Source organism: Anolis sagrei, chromosome 2 (genome assembly GCF_037176765.1).
Source record: "Anolis sagrei isolate rAnoSag1 chromosome 2, rAnoSag1.mat, whole genome shotgun sequence".
Taxonomy (NCBI): Eukaryota; Metazoa; Chordata; class Lepidosauria; order Squamata; family Dactyloidae; genus Anolis; species Anolis sagrei.
In genome coordinates, this window is record NC_090022.1 from 528,791 (window position 1) to 548,962 (window position 20,172).

At 45.0% G+C, this 20,172-nt stretch overlaps 3 protein-coding genes and 1 pseudogene across 9 annotated transcripts in view; 3 read left to right on the top strand and 1 right to left on the bottom strand.

Moving 5' to 3' along the window:
* Window positions 1–13,052, top strand: part of LOC132772090 (zinc finger protein 420-like) — a 136,111-nt gene extending 123,059 nt beyond the window's left edge. For 4 of the 5 annotated variants that reach the window (XM_067464918.1, XM_067464916.1, XM_067464917.1 and 1 more), the window contains one exon: window positions 11,332–13,052. In XM_067464918.1, coding sequence (XP_067321019.1) covers window positions 11,574–13,046 — 1,473 coding nt within the window. In that variant the 5' untranslated portion in view covers window positions 11,332–11,573 and the 3' untranslated portion in view covers window positions 13,047–13,052. Of the gene's footprint in view, window positions 1–4,674; window positions 4,739–11,331 lie in introns of those variants that run through there. The other variant, XM_067464915.1, reaches the window with a different exon arrangement.
* Window positions 1–20,172, bottom strand: part of LOC132766262 (zinc finger protein 135-like) — a 457,616-nt gene that overhangs the window by 218,413 nt on the left and 219,031 nt on the right. The window lies entirely within an intron of this gene.
* The window catches only part of LOC132766369 (zinc finger protein ZFP2-like), a 252,056-nt gene that overhangs the window by 118,690 nt on the left and 113,194 nt on the right, over window positions 1–20,172 (top strand). The window contains exon 1 of one of the 3 annotated variants that reach the window (XM_067464949.1): window positions 4,701–4,738. The exons of the other annotated variants lie outside the window; for them this stretch is intronic. The gene's annotated coding sequence lies outside the window, so the exon portion shown is untranslated. Of the gene's footprint in view, window positions 1–4,700; window positions 4,739–20,172 lie in introns of those variants that run through there. 3 annotated transcript variants of the gene reach the window in all.
* LOC132766292 (zinc finger protein 850-like) overlaps window positions 4,680–20,172 on the top strand; it is a 50,010-nt pseudogene continuing 34,517 nt past the window's right edge.

Below are 20,172 nucleotides of genomic sequence, written 5' to 3' on the forward strand. Positions count from 1 at the left end.
CCCCCCCCTCCCCTTCCCTGTTGTCCTTCTGGCTAAAACCTTTTACCTTTTCCTTCGGACAGGCTTTTGAAGAGGGAGGTTTTGAAGATCAAGTCAGGGGGTGTTGTGCTGTTTGAATATTTTTGGTGGATGTTACCTGTGGATTTTTTTTAGTGCTGTTTGTGTCTAATTCTTTTTTATGTTTGTATATTTCCATATTTTGAATTGCATACTAATGCTTTCACGTCAAGCCGCTTTGAGTCCCTTTGGGAAGATACAGCAGGGCAGAAATGTAACAGCAACAACAACAAACAGCTCTATTCAGTTTTGGTACTTGGTCAATGAACGGAGTGATTCAAGGTCAACCTTTGTCAAGGTTCAGACTCTCCAGTCTGGCGCAGCAAGCGTGTAGTTTCAAAAATAAACAAGCTCAGGCAGCATTCTTCTAAGAGAGCTTTACTAAAGCATCTACTACAAAGGGACTACATTTTGGAACCTAAAAAGATGGCGACGAACACAGCACAAGACATACAGGCAAGAATAAACATCCTGTCCTTCAAGCTGGGTAACTCCCTTTTTCTTCTCTGGGCAAAGGAATTTCTGTTATCTCTGTCTCAAGGTTCTTTCTCTCTCTGCCTCTTAATAACAATTCTAATACACAGCTGAATCCATCTTTGAAATGCAAACTAATACATTGTAATACATTATAATACTAATACAAACACATTGAAAACATACATACATATAAAATAACTATAACCACTCTGACAATTCCCCCTCTTTTTCAATGTGTTACAATACCTCTCTTCATACACACATGTGGTTTGCATAATAGTAACTTCTTGACTCTTAACTCTCAACTTCAATATTCACTTATTTTTGCTCTTTAACTTTACTCTTCACTCTTACACATTTGTCTACTATTTTTAACTTTTATAATAACTTCATCATACATTTGCTTCTCTTAACTTCTCTTAGCAATCTAATAACATTTCTATTACATACAATCATATCTTTGTTTCTATTACATCTTAAACACATATAATACTTCTTCCATATTACTCTGCTTGCTTCATTACTTCTTATTACATATCATTCTCTTAATACACATCATTCTTTAAGTACAATATTCATTTGTTCTCTCAATTTTTCATGTTTGTTGGTGGTTAGTGGTTTTGTCAAGATGTCTGCTACATTAAATTCTGTTGGACAATACTGCAATCTCACCATTTTTTGTTCAATCATTCTGTATCAGTTGGTATTTAACTCCTATATATTTAGTTCTATTTTTTAGATTTTCGGTTTCAGTCATTGCTATACATGCTTGAGAATCTTCTTTAACAACAATGGGTGTCTTACATTGTTCTCCTACATCTACAATTAATTGTTGCAACCATTGCAATTCATTTATTGTCTCATTCAGAGCCACATACTCTGCTTCTGTGGTGCTCCGTGCTACACAGTTCTGTTTTCTGGATCGCCATACCAACATGTTTCCAGCATACTTAATAATCATTCCTGATACTGATTTACATTTTTGTTCTGTGGCAAAGGAACTATCTGCATAACATTCAATATCTTCATCGCTGTCTCCAAATGTTAAACAATAATCAATGGTACCCTTTAAATATCTCAATATTCTTTTCAAGGCAATCCAATCGATATCTCTAGGTTTTGCTACTCTTCTGCTGAGACATCCCACAGCATAACTAATGTCGGGCCTGGTATGGTTGGCGATGTACATTAGGCTCCCAATAACTGAATGGTACAAATCTGGTCTTTCAAAAAGTTTTTCAGATTCTTGATTTATATAATCCACTAACATTGGGGTGGATACAATTTTTGCATCTGTGAGTTGACATTTTTCAATCAGTTGCTCTATTTTTTGTTTTTGACTCAAGTGTATTTTCCCATCTTTTGTTTTATTTACTTCGATTCCTACATAGTTTTTAGCTCACCCAAATCTTTTATTTTGAATTTGTTTTCAAGTTCCTTTTGCAACTCAGCTATTTGTTGAGAATCTTTTGTAATTAAACACAAGTCATCTACGTACAACAGAATTCCTATCCAAGCATCATTTGTTCCTCTGGTATAAACACAAGCATCTGCAACACTACGTTTAAAGCCCAATTTACAGAGTTCTTCATGAATACAAAGGTTCCAGCAACGTGCTGACTGCCGTAATCCGTAGATTGCCCTCCGTAGGCGACAGACCTTCTTTTCAGGTTGAAAACTAAAACCTGGGGCTTGTTCCATGTATATATCCTCCTCTAAGTTGGCATTTAAGTAGGCTGTTTCAAAATCGAAATGTCTAATCATGAGTTTCTTTCTAGCTGCCAATGAAAGCATTAATCTCAAACTTTCTGGTCTTGCTGTAGGCGCAAATGTTTTGTCATAATTTTCATATTTCACTTGTGTAAACCCTTTTGCAACCAATCTTGCCTTATATTTTTGATTACCATCAGGAAGTGTTTTTCTTTTATATACCCATCTACAGTCTACAATTTTCTCATTTTTGGGTCTATCCACAATATCAAAAACTTCTTGATCCATCATAGAATTGAACTCAGTAGTCATGGCTTCTTGCCACTGTTCTGCATCTATACTTTCAGTGGCTTGTCTATAATTTTCTGGTTCCTCACTTGTTATTAGTGTGGTTTGATAAGATACTGGTTTACCATAACGGTCTGGTGCTTTCCTTACCCTTCTACTTCTTCTTAACACAATTCTATCTGCGCCACTGTTTTCTTCTTCCTGATCAGACACTGGTTTATCTCTCTTTTTCCTGTCTCTCAACCTGGACCGTGGTGATGGAACATTTAGTACTTCTTCACTATCAGATAGCATGGAGTCATCTTCACTACTAGTATCTATACTTCTGACTTCATCACTCTCATTATCTCCAGTTATAAAAACCTCTTTGTTACAGTGTATCTTCTCTCCACACAATTCCGAGCATAATGTCCAATTTTATTGCAGTTGAAACACCTCCGGCCAGCCTGGGCAAATTCTTTGGAAAGTTCCGCTTCTCTGGCTGCAGCTGACACCACACAGGAATTTATCTTTCTGCTGCTGTTTCTCTGTTCATCTTCACAGTAACTGGTCTCGGCTCCATATCTCTCACAGGCCATTCCACTGAGTTGAAACTTTCTCTCTTTGCAATCTCTTTTATAATGTCCTCGTCTGTTGCAAAAATAACACCGATGACGGTCTGCACATCTCACCGACGATTCATCACATCCATCACTCCGTCCGTCATTTTCATAAGTTAGTCGGAACTTTGAAAAAGCCATTTTGTAACCTCCGGAATCCCGGATTTAATCCCAGCTGTAAGAAAAACAGCTTCTGGCAGTTTTATGGCTTGGCTTGGCAGATTCCAACATCAATCACCTTCTTAATCACTCAATTGGCCCAGCGCGCCCCACAAACTATCAGGTGCATCTGCATCCATTAACATACATTCCTTCATACATTTCAGTACACCTATGCGTCTTTCTGCCAATCCATTTTCAGCGGGGGTATAAGGATTAGTGGTTTTATGATGTATGCCAATCTCTTTTAACCATTCTTGAAAAATGTTACTGCAAAATTCTCCCCCTCTGTCAGTAACTAACGATGCTACTTTATGTTCAAAAGTCCTTTCAATCATTTGTACCCACTGTTTAAACACAGGAAAAGCATCACTCTTATTCTTTAAATTGTACACAAAACTATATCTCGAAAATCGATCTACTATCACCAAGAAAAATCTTGCCCCCCCTGCACTCTCTGGGAGTGGGCCAGCTAAATCAGCATGTACTACTTCAAATGGTCTACTTGATTTCATCTTACTTATCTTTGCTACTGGGTACGCTTTAATTTTCGCTTGTTTACAAATTGCACAGTCTAAAAAACGATCACATTTATACATTTTCAAATCTGGACAAACATTAGTTAATTTTTCAAGGTTTCGAAAACTTACATGTCCCATAACTCTATGGAAGAAGTGAGCACAAGAATTGTGCAACGGTGCATTCAAGTCCTTACTTGTAAAATTAACACAATCTATATTGTCCTTATCCAAAGTCTCGTTAATATCATCTTCCATAGCTGCCATCATCACTCTGGCTTCTTCTGCACTGTTTGGGACAGTTTCTTCATAATAGTCCCTTCTGCTTCCGTGACTTTTCTTTACTCTAACTCCAGGGACACGGCCCCCTCTGGACTGGTATCTTCTGACAACCTTCCCCTCATCCAAACAGATCTGGTCCTTTTCCCTCCCTCTCTCAGGCCGGTGAGTGAGAAGCCCAGAGCTGAGCGAGAGATTCTCCTGACTGGACTGACCGGTCCCCTCTTTCAGGACGGAAATGGCAGGCCTCTCGCGCCTTGACTGGAGGCCTCTCTTGTTCCAGCTGGACTTCTGCCTGGCGTCCATTCCGTCATGGTTCCCTCTGGATTCCTTCTTCGTGGCCCTTTGTTTAATTTCCGTTTCTCCTTCCGTTTCTCCTTCTTGCTTGGCTCCCTCTTTCTCATCCTGCTTTCCCAGTTTCCATTGTCCTTCTTTGGGGGCCACTAGAGATCTCTTCAAAATGGCCTTTAGTTGATCCAGCTTGCCATTGGCACTAGGGATTAATCCATCCAGAATTCCCAGTGGTTTCATCACTTCTGTCCCTTCAGCCAATATCTTCTTATGTTGTTTTCCTTTCTCCATTTTAGGAGGTTTCAACTGAACGTTGGATTTGTTATTTAAACACTTTTATCCCATCGATGTCGTATTTTGGTAAGTTTTCAAGTAAATGTCTTTTGCAAACAAGCTCCTATATTTTATCTTCTATTTAAAAATCAAGCTTTCCCATTCATTCTTGTTTCTCCTTCCCTTCCTTCCTTCCTTCCTTCAAAACACCTGGGGGGACACAGGCTGAGAACTACTGATCTAGGGAGCTGGAATCCCCCAGGAGACCCCCCAAAACATGACGGCTTCCCCCATCTTGCCAAGTTTGCAAAAGTCTGCGCTTCTCCTGGGTGAACTCCTCCCCTCATTTTGAGCTCGTTGGAGGCACTAATCTTGCTAACGACTATGGACAGAGCTTTTCATGAATTAGTCTGCCGCCATTCCTAAACCGGAAGTCCAAGTTGAGGTCTTTGAATATCGAATGTTTCTAATTAGACATCCATACATCAGTATTGTTTGCCAAATTGGATGCTCTGAGGAAGGCCACGTGACTTGCAGAACCGGTGCCACACGTGAGGTCAAGCCGGGCTGCGTCGTGGCTAAGTCATGTTTGAGGGAAGGTGATGAGGTTGGGAATGTGGGTCATTATTATTATTATTATTATATCTGGCATGTGTACCCCGTCTCTTCTCTACCCCCAAAGGGGGACTCAGGACGGCTTACATTAGTAATGGTACAGGACGGATACATCACAATTACAATAATATAACACAATCAAATACAAAACAGTCATTAAAACCAATACGTGTAGCGTTAATTAAAACAAGAAAACAAAGTCACAATGTCACCTGCCACAATGCCATTCCAGTCCATGTCCATCATGGTGCAAATTACATCTGCTGCCCAAAGGCCTGGTCCCAAAACCACGATTTTATTTTTTCCCCCTGAAGGCCAGGAGGGATGGCGTCAATCTTGTTTCATTTGGGAGTGCATTCCATGGGCGGGGGGCACAGCCGAGAAGGCCCTGTCTCTCGTCCCCGCCAAATGCATTTGCGAAGTTGACGGAAGCGAGAGCAGGGCCTCCCCAGATGATCTTAGGTTGCGGGATGGGACGTAGAGGCAGATGCGCTCGGACAAGTAAGCTGGTCATTTTATGTCGTGCATTTGGCCCGCCCGCTGTGTTTGATTTTCCATTATGTTATTTTGTACTGTTTATTTTACTTGATTGGTTTATTTATTTTATTGTGATGTTATTTTGTTGTTTATATTTTATGTTGCTGTGGTGTAATAACAATAATAACCATAATCATAATCTTTATTTGTACCCCACTACCATCTCCCCAAGGGACTCGGTGCGGCTTACATGAGGCCGAGCCCACAATACATACATCAATACTAAAGCAATAGCAAACAAACAATACAAAACAGTTAAAATACATCTCATAAACAAAAATAAGCAATACAGCAACACAACAATATTCTCTCTGAAAATGTTCACGTCACATCAGCATTATTTTAATTTTAATCTATTACATTTGGAATTGAAATGCAATATTCCTGCTTCTTGGCAGAATGGGGTTGGACTGGATGGCCCATGAGGTCTCTTCCAACTCTTTGATTCTATGGTAAAAAACAAACAAAACAAGCATTTAATGCTGGGCTTCTATCTCATTTAAGCCGCTCTGACTCCCCTTTCGGGAGATGGTGGCGGGGTATAAAGAAAGGTTGTTATTTTTATTATTATTATTATTATTAATGTTGGACCTTCAGTGCCCAATCTGACCATAATAATAATAATAATAATAATAATAATAATAAATATAAAACTTTATTTCTACCCCACTATCATCTCCCCAGGGGACTCGGTGCGGCTTACATGAGGCCAAGCCCACAATACATCAATAAACAAAACATCGAATAAAACAGTCAATACATTTATTTATTTATTTATTATTTATTTATTTAGCAATTTTGTGCTCTCAGTGTCTCCAGGTGCCTTGCTTTAGAAACGTGGGGCAGGGATCACGCTGCCGGGAAAGAGAGGATCAGGAAAATATTTTTTTCCTGAGTTGGAAGAAATCTACACAAGACAATGAAGTGTTTTTTCCAAAGCCTGACCACTCCTAGTTGGGAGGGGGGGGGTGAAGGAGGGAGGGGGCCCCTTCCCCCAATTTGCACTTTTATCTTCTGTTTCAAGTATCAAGCTTTCCCATTCGTTCTTGTTTCTCGTCTCCTTCCTTCCTTCCTTCCTTCCTTCCTTCCTTCCTTTCTGTCTTCTAGTTTATCTCTTTGTCTATATCAGTTAGAGATCCCTGTTTGTATGCAATAGGTTAACAGGGTATTATATCGTTATAATCAAATACTTTCCGGTAGAGAGTCACTCCTTAGTTGTTTCCTTTCCTCCTCCTCCTCCTTTCCATAGTCTTTGATTCCAAAAGGAGATTTTGAGGGAAGGTGATCAGGTTGGGAAAGTGGGTCGGGGGTTGGCAGCAGAGCTGAAAACACCTGCAACTATTTTGTGCATGTCCATCTCTCCTCCTTGCTTCCCCCCAATGGCGATCCATCTAGGGCAGTGGTTCTCAACCTGGGGGTCCCCAGATGTTTTGCCGTTCGACTCCCAGAAATCTTAACAGCTGGTCAACTGGCTGGGATTTCTAGGAGTTGTAGGCCAAGACACCTGGAGGGACACAGGTTGAGAACCACTGATCTAGGGAGCTGCAATCCCCCAGGAGTCCCCAAAAACTCACAGCTTCCCCCATCTACACCACTGCTGCCAAGTTTGCGAAAGTCCGCACTTGACCTTGGCTTATTTCTGTGTAGCCAGGTGACCCCCTGCCCTCATTTTGAGCTCGTTGGAGGCACTACTCTTGCTAATGTCATGTTCTCGTTTTGTAATTGCGCAAGGGGGAGGAGCTTCCGGGGCTCCTTTCTCCCTCGTTTTTTGAGCTGTCGGGATGAAACTTGCTACAATGGGAGAGCACATTGACCACTGTTAGCCCCTCCCCTGCTCCAAGTTTCAGAACATTCATCTCATTCACTGATTTTGGGGAAATTTAACCAACATAAACTTAACAATACTATTTCACTGGAAGACCCCAGAGGCCATCCAGTCCAGCCCCCCTCTGCCAGGAAGAAAAAGCACACTCAGACCACCCCAACAGATGCCCATTCATTTATTTATGACATTTATAGCCCGCCTTCTCACCCCGAAGGAGACTCAAACAGTCTTTGAAATAACAACAACAACATCAATAATAGAAATCCTGTTGGGTAAACTTTGGAGTTCTTGCCTCTCTCAGCTTGGCTTTCCTCACAGAGTTGATTCAACCCCCAACAATCCCTTTTCATCTCTCAATCCCTTTAGAGAACGGACACGGGTTTTCCCCCAGCACAACTTTTACGGAGGAGTAGGAGGCGGCACAAGACAGTCAGGAGGATTCTGGGAAATGTGGTCTGTGGCAGAGAATGCAAAAGGCTCCACCCTAAACTACATTTCCCAGAACTCTGCTGGCTTCCTGTGTTGATGCCTCAATGTAAATGTGGGCCAGGGACCCCTCTCTGATGAACGAAGGAATGGCAGGGATTGGCGGACTGGATCCGTCCCCCCGGAAGAAGAGCGAAGAAGGGAGCGCAGAGGGACCCGGGGATGGGCAGCCCTTCCGAACACCAGCCTTTCTCCCCATCTGAAAACCCAGGTTCTGTTCCTCCCCTATTGAGGAGGGGGCATGTGGGAGGGAAGAGGGAGGGGCCCCAAATGAGACCCCAAAGATCCTCTTGGAGGGAGGAAGAGGAGGGAGAGGAGCCTGGATTCACACCAGGGAGGGAAGGAGAAAGGTAGACCCCCCCCTCCACCCAAAGGACTGATTCTTAGGCATTAGACTTCATGCTCTCCTTATGGAATCCTGCCTGACAGAAAGCCAGCTTGATCTGGATGAAGGAAGGTCATTTTTGAGGAGGTCCAGTTCTGCAGCTAGAGAATGGATTGTGTTGCGGAACATACTTTACCCGAGATCATTTAGAGCACAATCAAATAGGAAGGAGACGGAGACAGCAACCGATTTCAGGCATTTACTATCAAGGTTGATAGGACGTTCAGAAACAATATCTGAAGCTCACTGGAAGTCAGTCAGGTTACAGTATTTATAGCAGAAGTCCACTGGTTCGGGCCTGCGTACACAGTTATAATCATTAACAGAGGTCCTTTACGTATTGCCTTTAGCCATACACCACGATGACGTGTTATGACGTACTTCTAATTGTTTCAAATCTTAATTATTCCCATACTTGTAATTCACTAGAATTGATTCCTTTATAGAATATATCTGAAGTTGCCTGTTATTTACATCAACTGAACCAGCAGATGACGCTATCTGACCTTCAGGTGTTCCAGTCTTAGATCAATTACTTTAGTACACAGGTGTTCTTGTATAGCTGCCAAGAACATTCCCTTTGCCACTATGACATCAATTACTATTGTTTCCCAAAATGTCATGTCCCAGTTAATATTTAACTTCTTTGCCTCATGAAGCCTACTCATTTACTTTCATCTTTGGAACACTTCGCTCTCTCTCGCCAATATTTCAAGGTATGCTTTTCTATATTCATTTTAAATACATTTTTATAATTTTATTTTCTTCCACTTGCTGCCACAGGAGGGGCCCCAAATGAGACCCCAAAGATCCTCTTGGAGGGAGGAAGAGGAGGGAAAGGAGCCTGGATTCACACCAGGGAGGGAAGGAGAAAGGTAGACCCCCCCCTCCACCCAAAGGACTGATTCTTAGGCATTAGACTTCATGCTCTCCTTATGGAATCCTGCCTGACAGAAAGCCAGCTTGATCTGGTTGAAGGAAGGTCATTTTTGAGGAGGTCCAGTTTTGCAGCTAGAGAATGGATTGTGCTTTTGACCACAAAAGGAACAGTATATTTGGAGGCCTTGGTGTTGTTGTTTTTTTTGGGGGGGGGGGTGGCAACTCTACAGTTTGCAAAGGGTTCAAATCCCCTCCGGTGCCTCTTCTGTGCGAGGCCAGGCATCACGGACCCTCCGTGCCCAATATTGCCATGCCAGGGGTCAAAGGGGATGGTCGCAAGGGTCGGCGAAGGCCAAAGGGTTTCAGAAGGCAAAGGCCCAGCCTTGTAATATACACAGTTATCCCATCATCATCATCATATCTATCCAGCTTTCTCTCTCTTAAAAGGAGACGCAAAGCCACTAAAAATAAAAACAACACAGGATATAACACACACATTAAAATAAAACTTTAATGCTATTAAAAAATAAACAGTGAAAACCAATTAGAAGCCTATTCTGAGCCGTTCCAAGAAAGGTAAGCAGGCCCAACCCGTCCCCTTGTTGGGAATTAAAGCCATAATCCAAGTGTTGCTGAGGCACCTGCTGGACGCTCTCAGTTGGGCCAATACGTTGGAGGGCAATAAGCAGGACTCAGAGCTGGCCGTACTCCCAGGAGACTGAAGAGCCCTCCCCAAAACTAGGAGGCAAAGTGGGCCCCGCAATCTTCATTTATTTATTATTTATTTATTAATTATTATTATTATTTGCACTTGTTAACCGCCACTCTCAGCCCGAGGGCGACTCGTGAGGAGAAAGCCATGGTGAGGAGAAAGCCATGGTACTTGTGAGGAGAAAGCCATGGTACTTTACTGTGAGGAGAAAGCCATGGTACTTGTGGATGTGATCAATAAACTCTCTGGTTAATTGGGGGACCATTTCCCTGGTGGCACAAGCTATGCAATGTTCTGCTTAGGAAACAAGCCTGGCACTACCCAGCTGACAGCCTCAGCTCACCTGGCAGGTGATCCTCAATGAAACCCCTTCAAATGGACTTTGGGGGCTGAAGAGGGGCCTGTAGTGGATGTGGTGAACTTGATGGCCTCCCTCCTACCCCTTGAGCCATACCACAACATCATCTTTAGCACTGGAGGTCCATCCATCCATCCATCCATCCATCCTTCCATCCTCCCTCTACCCCCTTCTCTCGTGTCCTGCTGCTAGGCTGAGTGCCTTCCACCCTGTGCTTCTGCATCCCTATCTCCATTTGTGTGGTCTTGGTGTAGAAGTTTGCTTTGTTTGTTTCCTTTGCATTTGTTCTGCCTGATGTTTCACACCTTTGTGGTTTAGGTTTTGTAAGAATGCAATATGTCAAGGAACTTCATGGCCGAATGTTCTCTCCAGGTTCCTCGCGTTAGAAACGTGGGGCAGGGATCGCACTGCAGGGAAAGAGAGGGTCAGGAAAAAATGGCTTCAGTTGGAAGAAATGAAGTATTTTTCTCCCAAGACTGACCGCTTGGAATAGTCTGCCCATACAGGTGGTCACTCAGGTTCTGAGTTGGGATGTCAGGAAGCGGGATCTAGGCAGGAAACGCTTTGCAATCTCAGTCCTTTCTGCGCTGACCGTATTGTTAGAAGTCTTCTTTTGCAAAGATTGGATGACACTCTGAACACACTGCAGTTCAAATAATCCCATACAGGGAATCGTGGGCCACTCTCCCCTCTTTGCAGGGCTTGCTCTTTGTTGGGCAAGTGTTAAGGTACTTCTCAGTAGCCTGAGGCTCTTCTCAATAGGACCGCTCTTTCTCCCTTCTTCTCCGGCATTGGCTACAGCACGAAGCTATTGTTCTTGTTGTTCAATGAGATATTTCTGTGCTCTGCTCCTGATACGTTTTTCCTCTTATTTCTCTGGCAGGTAACCTCTGAAGGAACCTTGAGAAGAACACTTCCCTTTGGCTTAGGACAGGAATGAAATTACACAGTACTCACAAGAAATAAGTTGGAGAAATTATATTTCAAGCTACATAGCTGTGCATTCAAGGAGGAAAAGGAGGATTGTGCTGTAAACAGTAGAGCAATACAAAGACTGAGAAGAGGAAATCAGGAGAACATACCTGTGACCTTCTGGCATAATATTTGAATCATAAATGTAAAAGAATGGAAAATCTCAATTCCTTGTCAAAGTTACACACAGGGGAGAAGCGACATAACTGTATGGAATGTGGGAAATGTTTCACTTTCAGAAGTTCTCTTACTACACATCAACGAACTCACACAGGAGAGAAGCTGTATAAATGCATGGAATGTGGAAAGAGCTTCAGTCAGAGTGGGAATCTGCGTATCCATCAAAGAACCCACACAGGAGAGAAGCCACATAAATGCATGGAATGTGGAAAGAGCTTCAGTCACAGTGGGCATCTGCATTCCCATCAAAGGACCCATACAGGGGAGAAGCCACATACATGCATGGAATGTGGAAAGAGCTTTATTCAGAGTGGACAGCTGCGATCCCATCAAAGAACCCACACAGGGGAGAAGCCACATAAATGCATGAAATGTGGAAAGAGCTTCAGTCACAGTGCGAGTCTGCGTATCCATCAAAGAACCCACACAGGGGAGAAGCCACATAAATGCATGGAATGTGGAAAGAACTTCAGTGAAAGTGGGACTCTGTGTAAGCATCAAAGAACCCACACAGGGGAGAAGCCACATAAATGCATGGAATGTGGAAAGAGCTTCAGTCGGAGTGGACATCTGAGTATCCATCAAAGAACCCACATAGGGGAGAAACCACATAAATGCATGAAATGTGGAAAGAGCTTCAGTCAGAGTGGAGATCTGCGTACCCATCAAAGAATCCACACAGGGGAGAAGCCACATAAATGCATGGAATGTGGAAAGAGCTTCAGTCGGAGTGGGAATCTGCGTATCCATCAAAGAACCCACACAGGGGAGAAGCCACATACATGCATGGAATGTGGAAAGAGCTTCAGTGAAAGTGGACATCTGCGTATCCATCAAAGAACCCACACAGGGGAGAAGCCACATACATGCATGGAATGTGGAAAGAGCTTCAGTGAAAGTGGACATCTGCGTATCCATCAAAGAACCCACACAGGGGAGAAGCCACATAAATGCATGGAATGTGGAAAGAGCTTCAGTCACAGTGGAAGTCTGCGTATCCATCAAAGAACCCACACAGGGGAAAAGCCACATACATGCATGGAATGTGGAAAGAGCTTCAGTGTAAGTGGACATCTGCATCTCCATCAAAGAACCCACACAGGGGAGAAGCCACATAAATGCATGGAATGTGGAAAGAGCTTCAGTAAGAGTGGAAAGCTGCGTTCCCATCAAAGGGTCCACACAGGAGAGAAGCCACATAAATGCATGGAATGTGGAAAGAGCTTCAGTCAGAGTGGACATCTGCGTATCCATCAAAGAACCCACACAAGGGAGAAGCCACATACATGCATGGAATGTGGAAAGAGCTTCAGTCAGAGTGGGAATCTGCGTATCCATCAAAGAACCCACACAGGAGAGAAGCCACATAAATGCATGGAATGTGGAAAGAGCTTCAGTCAGAGTGGACATCTGAGTATCCATCAAAGAACCCACACAGGGGAGTAGCTACATGTCCTATATACTTGAGTATAAGCTGACCGAATATAAGACGAGGCACCTAATTTAGCACAAAAGCTGGGAAAACTTATTGACTTGAGTATAAGCTGAGGGTGGGAAATGCAGCAACTCTTGGTCAATTTCAAGAATACAAATCAAAATAGATACCAATAAAATTACAATAATTGAGGCATCTATAGGTTAAAAATATTTCTGAATATTTGCATAAAACGGTAATTTGAGATAAGACTGGCGAACTCTGATTAAATCATTTTAACCTTCTGTGTAAATGTGCTTATGTATCCTTCCAATAATAATAAATAGGGTGAAATATTAAATGTATTATTAATAATAAATAGGGTAAAATAATAAATGTAATAATATTTATTTATCGTGTCATCTGCCACCAGAACATTGTATTACATTAATTCACTCCCCGGGGAGATTAGATCGGCGACTTCCCTCTTGTCATTTAGAAAAGAATTGAAAACTTGGATGTGGGACCAGGAGGCATTGGGACGTTCTGGCAGCTAGAGGAAGGACCTGGATGATGGACAGGAATGGACGGAACAGAATGGATTTGTGGAACTCTGAACACTGAGCGTGAGATTAGTTTACAGATTGTGTTATGTACTGATGATTTTAACCTGTTAATTGTTTAATTGCTGTTTTGTATGCATGTATAGTTGACATCGGCATCGAATTCTGCCTTCTTTGTAAGCCGCCCTGAGTCCCCCCTCGGGGGTGAGAAGGGCGGGGTAGAAGTAATCGAAATAAATAAATAAAAATAAATTTTTAACAGAACAAAACAAACAAACAGATTAAAAAAACACACATTTTGCAAACTTGGTAGCTGATTAAATGTCCTTTGACCAGTATCTGGCCCCTTGGAGTGCCTCTGGGGTTGCCGCAAGAAGGTCCTCCCTTGTGCATCATGTGGCTGGGCTCAGGGTGCATTGCAGCAGGTGGTCAGAGGTTTGCTCTTCTCCAAACTCGCATGTCATGGATTCCACTTTGTGGCCCCATTTCTTAAGATTGGCTATGCATCTCATGGTGCCCGAGCGCAGTCTGTTCAGCGCCTTCCAAATCGCCCAGTCCTCTGTGTGCCCAGGGGGGAGTCTCTCATCTGGTATCACCCACGGATTGAGGTGCTGGGTTTGAGCCTGCCACTTTTGGACTCTCGCTTGCTGAGGTGTTCCAGTGAGTGTCTCTGTAGATCGTAGAAAACTATTTCTTGATTTAAGTCGTTGGCGTGCTGGCTGACACCCAAACAGGGGATGAGCTGGAGATGTCTCTGCCTTGGTCCTCTCACTATTGGCTGCTCCTTCCCGGCGGATGTCAGGTGGTGCAATACCGGCTAAGCAGTGTAATTTCTCCAGTGGTGTAGGGCACAGATGATGGACAGGAATGGACTGAACGGAATGGATTTATGGAACTCTGAACACTGACCGTGAGATTAGTTTACTGATTGTGTTATGTACTGATGATAATGCGGCATGTCTCATGAAGAGCCACATCCACTGTTTTAGCGTGGTGAGATGTGTTCCACACTGGGCATGCGTACTCAGCAGCAGAGTAGCATAGCGCAAGGGCAGATGTCTTCACTGTGTCTGGTTGTGATCCCCAGGTTGTGTAATAATAAGAACAATAAATAGAGTAAAATAATAAATGTAATAATAATAGAGAAAAATAATACATAATATTAACACAATAAAATAAATGTAATAGTGATAGAGTAAAATAATAAATGTAATAATAATAGAATACAATTTTAACTACAGTATATATTTTGGGGAAAATGCTGTGTGTGTATGAATAATAAAAAGTGGGGAAGACTGACTTGGGAAGGGGGTGAGAAAGAGGGACTGGAATCAAGGAAAAGTAGGAATGGGAAGGAGTGTTTGGAAAAAGTGGGAAAGTGAGGTGGAAAGGGGGTAGTTGGAAAAGTAAGACAGAATGGGATAGGAAGGGGGCAACTAGGAAAGGGGAAGACTGGGGTGGGAAAAGTGTGTAGGAAAAGTGGGGGGAAGACTGAGGTAGGAAGGGAGGAAGGTGTTGTCTGTCTCATCCAAGGAGGGACCAAGCCCTGGGTCGCCTCTTCCTCCTCCTCCTCTTCCCTTGAGTCCTGGCCATGGACATACAAATAAGACATCCCCTGAAAATTAGCCATAGCGTGTCTTCTTGAAAAAGAATATAAGACAGTGTCTTATTTCTGGGGAAACACAGAGGGAGCAACTTTGTTTACTAGGACGCAATGGAGCCATGGCTTCAAACCACAAGGCAGGAGATTCCACCTGAACATGAGGAAGAACTTCCTGACTGTGAGAGCTGTTCAGCAGTGGAACTCTCTGCCCCGGAGGGAGTGTGGTGGAGGCTCCTTCTTTGGAAGCTTATAAACAGAGGCTGGATGGCCATCTGTCGGGGGTGCTTTGAATGCAATATTCCTGCTTCTTGGCAGAATGGGGTTGGACTGGATGATGGCCCACGAGGTCTCTTCCAACTGAAGGATTCTGTGAAACGAGATTGGGACCCACTAATAATTCACGAGTTATAACACTGAGGGGACATTTGTTTATTGTGGGTTTTAGGAATTAGTTTACTATATTTAGAAATGGAAGAGTAAATATAGAGCAGCATTTAAAGTGAGTGAATACAGATGAAAATCAGCGTGCGGCAAGAGTTGTGTTGATTGGTTGTTCTCTTAGTTTTGTTCTTATTGTGTCGTTGTGTGTTGTTCAGTCTTTCATGTTTGTTAAGGATTCCTTTCCAAAAATCCCAATATTGTAATTTGTATAAACATGCTTTTCTTTCTTGCCTTCGAATAAAAATTATTTTGAAAAACCAGAGTGTGATGTGGCAGCCACAAATGCCAGCGTGGTTCTAGGCTGTGCCGAGAGGAGACGTGGTGTCTACGTCCAAGGAAGTCACAGCCTCCTTTCTCCTGCTTTGCTCAGACCTCACCTGCAATCGCTCTGTCTCCCGTTCTGGGCAGCACAACTCAAGGCGGATATGGACAAGCCAGAATATCTCCAGAGACGGGCTGTAGGGAATGTCTCAAAAGAGCTGGGTGTGTTTAGCTTAGAGCAGTGGGTCTCACCCTGTGGGTCTCTCCCCAGGTGTTGTGGCCTACAACTCCCAGAACTCCCAGCCAGTTGACCAGTTGTGAGGATTTCTGGGAGGTGAAGGCCAAAACGCATCTGGGGAGAGTCCCACAGGTTGAGGAGAGAAGGAAGGGCTTCCTCGACAGGGAAGTGGGGGGGTCGGCCACAGAATGGTTTTTGGGGTTCATGTGACCCCCCCCCCCGACTGTAGTGTAGAAAAAGATGGCTAGGAATGCATGGCCCTCCCCTCCAGTGTGTCATGAGACAGTTCTCAATAGCTCACTCCTCCAAAGGGTGAAGAAAATAGAGAAGAAGATGACCTTCCAGGGACGGAATCCGGAGAGAAGGACGGGAGTGACCGGGATGTGCGCGTCCTTCTCTGCCATGAGGCTTGCCATTGGTGAGAGGCCTTGCCATTATTGTCTGCAGATGTCATCCATTGATATCCTTATTGCGTGATGTTCTTATCATGTTTGTGAGTATCTTTGCATACGGAGAGAAGACCTGTAAATAGTCAGAAGTAGCAAATAAATCAAGAACGAAACCTCCGTGGACTTTGGGAGGAAGTCGGAACTCAAGCGTGTTGATTCCAAGAGACTTTGAGCTCCTTTGCAGAGTGTCGGTTTCTGATCTATGACCGCTTTGAGTCCCCCCAGGAGTGAGGAAAGCAGCCGAGAAGTGCAACACACAAGTCAATAAGTGCAGGCACGGGAGAGGGAAGGACTCTCTTAGCCTCGCCTCGGGTGACCTAGTGGCTCCTCATTGAGGACTGCAGGCTTGAGCGCGGTGAGGGTGCATTGCAACAAAAGCCAAGTCAGAGAATCACTGCCAACGTCATCCTTTATTCCCGGGGAGAGAAAGCCTTTGCTTCCAGGCCTGGGAGACTCCCTCCTTCCTTCCTTCCTCTGGAACTCCAACTCCCAGGAGCCCCAGCCCTCCTGCCAGAGCCTTCTGCAAGGGGGATGGGAGTGGCAGTTCAAGGGAGGCCTTCCCTCCACGCTCTGCAGCCAGGCAGGGACTCCCAGCCCCCTTCCTTCCTTCCTTCCTTCCTTCCTTCCTTCCTTTGGGCCTGGGACTCCCAGAAGCCTTAGCTGCTTTGGCCCAATGAGCAGGGATTCTGGGTGATGGAGTCCAAAGGAAGTGGGAGGAAAGGGTTGGGAAGGAAGGAGGGAAAGGGGAAAAGGATGGGAAGCAGAGAAGAAGGACGGAGAGAGGGAAAGAAGGAAGCAGGAAAGGCAGGAAGGAAGGAAGAAAAGGGGAAAAGGAAGAGAAGCAGGCAAGAAGGGAAGGGAGTAAGGAAAGAAGGAAGCAGGGAAGGAAAGAGTAAAAGGAAGGAAGCAGGGAAGGCAGGAAGTAATGAAAGAGAAAAAGGAAGGGAAAGAGGAAGAAGGAAAGGAATAAGGAAAGAAGGAAAGGCAGGAAAAAAGGGAAAGGGGAAAAGGAAGGGAAGGAGGGAGGGAGGGAGCAAGGAAGGGAGTAAGGAAGCAGGGAAGGAGGAAGTGGGGAAGGGAGGAAAGGGAAAAGGAAGGAGGGAAGAGAAGGAGGAAGAAAGGGAAGGGAAGGAGGGAAGAAGGAAGGAAAGAGTAAAAGGAAGGGGAGGAGGGAAGAAGAGAGTAAGGAAAGAAGGAAGGAGGGAAGGGAAGAAGAAAAGGGAAGGAAAGAAGGAAGCATGGAAGGAATGAAGGAAGAAAAGGGAAAAAGGAAGAGAAGCAGGCAAGAAGGAAGGGGGTAAGGAAAGAAGGAAGGAGGAAGTGGGGAAGGAAAGAGTAAAAGGAAGGGAAGGGAAGAAGGAAGCAGGAAAGGAGGGAAGAAGGAAGGGAATAAGGAAAGAAGGAAGCAGAAAGGAAGGGAAGGAAGGAAAGGGAAAAGAGAAAGGGGGAAGGAAAGTAAAGAAAGGAGGAGGGAAGGAATTAACGAAGGGAAGGAAGAAGGGAGGGAGTAAGGAAAGCAGGAAGCAGGGAGGGAAAGGGGAGGGAAGGAAACAAGGAAAGGGAAGAAGGAAGGAAGGGAAAGCAGGGAAGGGAAGGAGGGAGGGAAGAAGGAAGGAAGGAAGCAGAGAAGGAAGGAAGGAAAGGGGAAAGGGAGGGAAGGAATGGAAGGGGAAAAGGAAGGGAAGGAGGGAAGAAGAAAGGAAGGAAAGGGGAAAAGAGGGAAGTAGGAAGGAAGGAATGAAGGAAAGAGAAAAAGGAAGGGAAGGAGGGAAGAAGGAAGGGAGTAAGGACAGAAGGAAGCAGAGAAGGCAGGAAAGAAGGGAAGGGAAATAGGAAGAAGGAAAGAGAAAAAGAAGGGAAGGAGAGAAGAGGGAAGAAAGAGTAAGGAAAGAAGGAAGCAGAGAAGGAAGGAAGGAAAGGGGAAAGGGAGGGAAGGAAGGAATGGAAGGGAAAAAGGAAGGGAAGGAGGAAAGAAAGAAGGAATGAAGGAAAGGGGGAAGTAGGACGGAAGGGAAGAAGGGAGGAAAGAGAAAAAGGAAGGGAGTAAGGACAGAAGGAAGCAGAGAAGGAAGGAAGGAAAGAAGGGAAGGGAGAAGGAGGGGAGGAGAGGGAGAGGGGCGAGAAATGGTCTCTCTCTCTCTCTCTGGAACTTCCGCCAAGAAGGAAAAGGAGGAGGAGGAGGCCTCACAGAGAGAGAGAGAGGGAGGGAGAGAGAGAGGGGGGGTGAGTCCTGGCGTTGGCCGTCCTGGGGACCTGCTTTCCCCTCAGGGTTCTGCCTCCTCAGGGTCCCGGTCTTTGGGGCCTCCTCCTCCTCCTCCTTCGCGGCCTAGGCTTACAAGGGAGCCTGGAAGGCCGGCCTGTCTGTCTGTCTGTCTGTCTGTCTGTCTGTGGAGGGGGCGCCTCTGGGCCTCGCTCTCCCAGCAGCAGTGAGTGTGGACCCAGCGTTCTCCTCTGTTGCGGTCACTGTGGATTATTCTGGTCCTCCTTCTGGAGTCCTCGCTCTCCACCCTTTGGGGCTGGTCACTTCCCTCATCACAAACCCACCTCACATTAGCATTCTCTAGCCCACCTTTGACTCGTGTGTTCATCAGAAGAGGATCATGGGGGACCTTGGCAAAGGCCTTGCTTTTCTTGTATTATGTCAGAAGCGACATACTCCAAATCCCTTCAGGCGTGAGAGGATTCACTGTCTACAGAGATGTTGCCATGGATGCCCAGACGTGTTTCACCTGGGCAACGTCTCTGTAGACGGCAATTTCTCTCACACCAGAAGTGACTTGCAGGGAGGCTTCTCTCATGTCCTTGCAAGCTAGAGCTGATAGACAGGAGCTCACTCCATCTTGCAGGTTCAAACTAGCAACTTTCAGGCCAGCAGCCCATCTTTCTGGTCAGCAGTCCAGCCAGCACAAAGGCTTGACCCGTTATGCCACTGCGGCTCCACAAAGGACTTACTGACATCATCAGTTCCCCTCTCACGATTCCCCTTCAACACATTAGCTTTACACCTGAGTCCTTCAACCTGGGGCTTCTCTCACACTGAGGCCTGCTGAGCTACAGCCACACCTGCTTATATTGAACTGCATCCATGTAACCTTTTCAGAGCTTGGCTTACCCTTGCCCTTTCCAGCCACGCTCACAGGCCTTCCCCTTCCTTCCTGGCCGAAGAGGCTATTCCTGGGCTTCTTCCTCATGGAGATAAACAGCTTTGCTCTCACAGAGGCTCCTCTCTCACCAAACTTACACAGGAGCCTCACACAGGAGCTTCACACCTGAGGCCTTCAGCCTGGGGCTTCTCTCACACTGAGGTCTCCTCACCGTGAGGCCTGCTGAGCTTCAGGCAGACCTGCTTCTATTGAAGTGCACCCATTTCACCTTTTCAGAGCTTGACTTGCATTTTTGTTATGAAGTCTGCCTAGTTAATGTTTGATATTTCTGACACACACACAGAGAGAGTGAGAGATTGAAGGGGAGCAGGACAGAAGCCCAACAGGCAGGGAGGGAGGGGGTCAGGCTGGCTTGTGGACTGGGTTGAGTCTTCCTTGAGTGAGACTGTGGCCAACATCCGGGGATGGCTGCCTGGCCTCCCTCCCCCCCCCCCCCCCC